The following is a 6,338-nucleotide window of genomic DNA, read 5'->3' as shown; positions in this document are numbered from 1 at the left end:
GAGGCTCTTTAAATAACCCCAGGATGACCCAATACAATCAATTAAAGCTTATACAAAAGACCCAATTCCACATAAAAGAATTCAAGAAGTTTCTTAAAATAGCAATTAAACTTTTAGAAATATTCCTACCAAAGTATGGGTCACATTTATGACTATGTCTCTTAACCAAGAAAACATTTATGTATCAAGAAACAAATAGTCAATCAATTAATCCAAAAGTAAGCATGTCCTTAAAAATCACAGCTTGCTGCACTGGCCGTAATCAGATAAGGAAAAAAAAAAACGGCAGGAACATACTTAAAGAGGGGAGGGGAGGAGAGGATTCCATGTGGCCACCCTTCCCCCACTCCTGGCCCCCTAGAATATAGAATATAGAAAATAGTCATCTACCTGAGAGCCAGTGTGGCTTTAGAAGGGACTTCTTATTAAAAAGTAAAAGAATTCATCAGTGGAAAAATAAATAAAATATTCATTATCTGGAATGTGTTGCTTTGTGGCCGTATAAATGGAATGTATATGGTGTTTTAAAGTTAGGAAAGTGTTTTAAAAATATTAACCCTTTATCCATACAGCTGCACTGAGAGTTAGATGCTGTTTTTATGCCCGAATTAGAGCTGAGGAAGCTAAAATAGATAGAGGATATGTGACTAGGCCAGGCTTTTAGAGCTAATAAGGGTTGGAGGCTGCATTTGAACTCAGACCTTCTGCTTCCAGATCCAGCACGTTACCCACTGCACTACCTGGGCATCACAAGGCAGATATGGTTGACAAGTGAAGGTTTCAAAATAATGAAAATTCTCTTTTCTGGGGGCACGTGTCTCATCTATAATTCAGCCTTTGTTCTTGCAAATATCCAGCTGTGCAATAGGTATTCTCTTGGAGCAGGAGAGAAAATACCAACCAGAGGCTATGGAGGACATAAAGGCTGGAGCCCGGGATCAGGGTCTGGCTCTGGGACAGTAACGCTCATAGTCTGTGAGAGAGACGGGCCATGTGCAAGATGGGGCGGGGGGCAGAGACAAGACATGGTCATGGGAAGGAGCAATGGGGGATAGCAGCAGAGCACAGCCATGACCCTGCCAAAGTAATAAGTGATAGGCCAGGGAAGGGCAGAGTCTCTGGGGAAGGGGCTGCAGTTTGAGGGGAAACATTATGGCCTCTGGGAGAGAAGTTTTCTTTCACTTCTATATCCAATTCTAAGTCGTGATCGGGGAGGGGGAGGGCGTTGTTTGTCTAGTTAGCTATTTTTGAGGCAGTCTGGTTCTAGTGACTTGCCCAGGGTTACATAGTTAGTAAATAGCTGCTGGCACATCTGAACTCCAGGCATCCTGACTGCAGGGCCGGTGCTTGAGCCCCTGTACCACCTAGTGCCCACCAGGGGCCTTTAAAGGATCCCGTGGCTACTCTGTTTGCATGGGAATTCAAAACACTTAAGTTCCCAGATCATCTGCATGGATCAAAAAGGAAGGAAAAATGAGTTTCCCTTAGTGTATACGGGCCCATCCTCAGCTTGGTTTCTTATGCTGCCATTTCAATTAATGAATAAATTAATTAAACAGTACTGATTAAGCACTTATTAGGGGCAAAACTTTTGGGAAGACCTGGAGGTACAAGGGAAATGGTAAGATGGTCCCTTCTCCCCAGGAGCTCACAGGCAAAGGGGAGATGTCACCTATTGGAGATTTCTGTTGTAGATTGTTTTGAAAGCCTTGTAGTTCTCCAAGTAGAGCAATAAAGTGATGTGAATTATTCTTCATTAAGGTAATTTCTTCTAATCAAATCATATCAGTTTCAGGTGCTGAACAATTTTCCGTTTCCAAGGACTTAGCTGGGACCTCCTTCAGTAGCTGGGACAGTTAGGGAAACACTCCAACAGAATTTTTACAGCAACACTAGAAAATTACTCTGTTCCCTTTTACTGACTCGATGCCTACAAATTTCTCCCTGATGATCAGTCATGGCAATCACTCTGAGTTTGTTGGAATCCTTACTAACTGCTAAGTAATTAGAGTTGATCTAATCTTACAAAAAGTTGTTTTGGCCAGAACCTGAAACAAGGTACTAAGTAGAACTACCCATAATCCCTCTCTCTGGAAGGAGCATAAATAGGCCAATGGGCCAGTCGAAGGGGCCCTAGAGAGAATTGGTTGGAGAGGATCTTTGTCAATTCTATGATAAAAATGGGCCTAACTCAATAATTAATACATATAATGTAATACAATTGGCTATAAGAAGTTATTTAAGTGATAGAATGATGAAAAGGAAAGTACAGGAGGAAGTGCCAACTTTACTAGGTGAAAAGGAGGACAAATCAGATGAGAATGGAGTTAATTACAATTCTGAGTATGATACTTCACAGAAGGAGGAATTAGGTGATTCCACATCTCATGACCCTCCCCCCGCAATTAACCCTTCATGGGTAGAACAAGGGGGAGGAAGAGAGACAGAAACACAGTCAGCTTCTCCTGTAAAGCAGAATTTAACAAGATTAGAAAAAGCATTAATTAAAGCAAAAAATGAAGGAGATCCTGTGATTGAAGAGCTCAACTCCTCAGGTCAAAAAGACGCAATAGGCAAAAAGGAGCTGTTGTACAAATCACTTTTGACCAACTAGCTGGTGAAGGTCAGTATGCAGAGAGTTCAGAACAGATTTATTATCCCATAACAGTCTATGAGCAAATTTCTAAGGCTGCAATAAAAGCTTGGAATTCTCTCCCTGGACAGAAAGATGGAAATAATGCTTTCACAAAAATAGAGCAAGGTCCCAATGAACCTTTTGCAGATTTTGTGGGACGTCTGCAAACAGCTGTAATAAGAACCATTGGAGATAATGCTGCCACAGAAATAATGACTAAACATTTGGCTAAGGAAAATGCCAATGAGGTTTGCAAAAGAATTATATGGGGGCTAGACAAAGATGCTCCTTTAGAGGAAATCATTAGATGCTGTGCCACAGTGGGCACAAATGCTTATTATGCCCAGACTATGATGAACATGGAAAGACAAGGTCCTTCTTGGCAAAGGAATTCTAGAGAAACTCGTCGATGTTTTCATTGTGGAAAAGTTGGACATCTAAGAGCCCAATGTAGAAATGGAGATAAAGTGAGAAGACAGGGTGAGAGAAAACCCCAAACCCCATGTCCAAAATGTAACTGAGGCTTTCACTGGGCCTCTAAATGTATATTGACCCAGAGGAATGAGAGGCAGGACCCAGCTCCAAAGTATCAATCACAGGACAGGTGGGGCATGATAGCAGCTAAGGTTACACCCAGAGAGACTTTAGAAATTCAGGACTCTGATGTCATCAACCAACAGAAAAGTAATCAGGATTACAGTTGGGAAGAATACAGGCCTTTTAAGACAACAAGGCAATGTCCAGTGCAAACAGCGCCAATGTAATTACCAGATGATGAAGAGAAATCCCAAAAGTGGTAAATAGAAGGGAATTAGACAGGTTAACTGCTTGGGGAAGAGGATCTGCTTATATTTCCACAGGTGGAAAAGGAATCAGATGGCTGACAATGAGACTGTCAAAAGAACTTTAAAATTTTCAGCTTTCAGTTCCTGAAAAACCAGCAACAATCATTGTATTTCCTGAGATGAAATAGAAAAAGAGAAAAACTTCAAAACAAAGGAGAATTAAGAAACATCTGACACTGAAAGAGCATGGCTGACAATGAGTCTATTTCCTAACACAAGATGAAACTGTTTTAGTTCTTGAAAAACCAGCAAGAATCATTGGGTTCCCTGAGATGAAAAATTGTTGATGAGACCTTTTGCAGTACTTCAGAGCTTACAGGAATTATTAGATTCCTGGCACATGAACTAATGGAATCACTGGATTCCCTGAGATGAAAAATTGTTGATGAGACTTTTTGAAGTACTTCAGAGCTTACAGGAATTATTAGATTCCTGGTGCATGAACTAATGGACAATGGATTCCTTATCGACTATTTCTAGGACTTATGGACATTTGTAAATTTTCAGGTCGATTTATGTTGTTACATTACTACTAGCCTGTGTTATATTACTATGTGCTTATGTATTTTAAGCAATTGCAAGAATCACTGGATTTCTTGAGATGAAAGATTGTTGATGAGACTTTTGCAGTAGTTAAATTTTCATGTTGATTCATGTTATTTGTTACATTACCACTAGCCTGTGTTATAGTGCTGTGTGCTTTTGTAAATTATGTATAATGCCTCCCATATTGATGGATTTATGTATACCATGTATATCTGTTACAAAGTTCTGGCCCATATTGATGGATTTATGTGTACCCCTTCAGAAACCCACTAATCTGATTAGATTTCCTATTCCCTTTGGTGTTTTCATCTAACAAAAGAAAGGGGGAGATGTTGGAATCCTTACTAACTGCTAAGTAATTAGAGTTGATCTAATCTTACAAGAAGATGTTTTGGGCAGAACCTGAAACAAGGTACTAAGTAGAACTACCCATAATCCCTCTCTCTGGAAGGAGCATAAATAGGCCAATGGGCCAGTCGAAGGGGCCCTAGAGAGAGGGATTATGGGTAGTTCTACTTAGTACCTTGTTTCAGGTTCTGCCCAAAACATCTTCTTGTAAGATTAGATCAACTCTAATTACTTAGCAGTTAGTAAGGATTCCAACAGAGTTAGTGAAGAGTATGATAAGAATCATGAGTGATGGGCAGGTGCTTCAGGCTAGAAGGGAGAATAACCCTCTTGAAGTCACTGTCCACGTTTGTGAGTCTCTTCCAGACTGATCCCATTCTGGTCCTGAGCTTTCTTGGCATCTCTGAGGTTCTCAAGGTTCATGGGACAGAGAAGGTTCTAAACCCACTATCCCCATCCCAAGGTCCCAGAAGGGGATCAGCTGCACTGATACAGCTCAGGGTTGTGAGGGGAGATCACTGGGCCTGCCTCTGGGCAGAAGTCTCCCTCCCTGGGCTGTTTTGCATGGCTCACTCCCAGCCCAGGAAGCTCCTGCTGAGAGCAGCTATAAAAAGGCAGCTGGGGAGGCAGGGGCTGGGCAGCTCAGACTCAGGCACATGGAGATGGGGTCCCAGGCTCAGATGCTCTTTCTCCTGTTGTTCTGGATCCCAGGTGAGTGAGGAAGAGCAGGGACAGGCCTGTCTTTTGTCCCCCTGAGCAGGAGGGGAAGTGTGGGATTCTGAGGGTCAGAGAGAAAATATGGCTCTGAACTGGTGATCATGGGGGCAGGGCCCAGCACTGAAGGTTTAATTCACCTCAGGGTCAGAGAGATTCTCCTGCTGGGAATACGGCCCGGCACTGTTCTCACTGCTTCTCTTGTGTTTGTGATTCCAGATGCCCGAGGGGCCGTTGTGCTGACCCAGTCTCCAGCCTCCCTGGCTGCGTCTCCAGGAGAGAGAGTCACCATGTCCTGCAGGGCCAGTCAGGGTATTAGCAACAACCTGCACTGGTACCAACAGAAACCAGGCCAGGCCCCCAGGCTCCTCATCTATGGTGCTTCTAACCTGGCATCCGGGGTCCCTGCCCGGTTCAGTGGCAGTGGCTCTGGGACAGATTTCTCCCTCACAATCAGCAGAGTGGAGGCTGAGGACGCTGCCGTCTATTACTGTCTTCAGTATGCTAGCTCTCCTCTCACAGTGATACAGCCTCGAACAAAAACCTCCCCAGCAGCTGCTGAGGGAGCATCAGGGCCCCAGGGGCCTCTCCTTCCCCTCGGCTGGGACTGGGGGCAGCTTGTCTGGGCTGCCTCGGGGGAGGTTTCTGGGTCTCAGAGGAAGATGCTGGGACTGAGAGAATTCTCCCCGATTTATTTTCCAGCCAAGAATCCACCAAAATGAATCCACAGAGTAGCTGGCCCTGAAATTAAGTCTCATCCCCCGTGTCCATCACTTCTCTGCCAGGAGGGGGCAGCACACTTACTTCAACATTGGTCCCCTGGAGAGAATTGATTGGTTATTTTAGGGTCAGGATTTCTCCCCCATCTCTGCTGGATCCTTCCCCAGATCCTGCCCTCTAACTGTAGGTGCCCCTCGGGGCTCTATCTCGGCCCCCATTCTCTTTTCCTCTATATCACTTCCCTTGGTGACATCACCAGCTCCCATGGATTGAATTTCCTTTGCTTTGCTGAGAAGTCACAGATCTCCCTCTCCTGCCCCCATCTCTCTCCCACCCTCCAAGCTGGCATTTTAGACAACACAGATTGGAAACCCAGTAGGCATTTTAGCCTCGCTGGGTCCAAAACAGCACTTGCTCTCTTTCTGACTTAAGCTTCCCCTTCTGCAACTTTTCCCTGTCAATGGGCAAATAACAGGCTTTGAAATAATCTCAGACTCCTACTGAACTGCCCACTGTCTCCCACTGCCTTC

At 44.0% G+C, this 6,338-nt stretch overlaps 1 gene segment (V, D, J or C); it reads left to right on the top strand.

The window, feature by feature from the left end:
* Window positions 1-4,975: 4,975 nt before the first annotated feature.
* Window positions 4,976-5,810, top strand: LOC127546372 (immunoglobulin kappa variable 3-15-like). The segment is given in 2 exon segments: window positions 4,976-5,085; window positions 5,308-5,810. Coding segments are annotated over 2 exon segments (558 nt in total).
* Window positions 5,811-6,338: the final 528 nt, after the last annotated feature.

This window comes from Antechinus flavipes, chromosome 2 (genome assembly GCF_016432865.1).
Source record: "Antechinus flavipes isolate AdamAnt ecotype Samford, QLD, Australia chromosome 2, AdamAnt_v2, whole genome shotgun sequence".
Lineage (NCBI taxonomy): Eukaryota > Metazoa > Chordata > Mammalia > Dasyuromorphia > Dasyuridae > Antechinus > Antechinus flavipes.
Note: the sequence above shows the minus strand (reverse complement) of the source record. Positions and strands in the feature narration are given on the sequence as shown.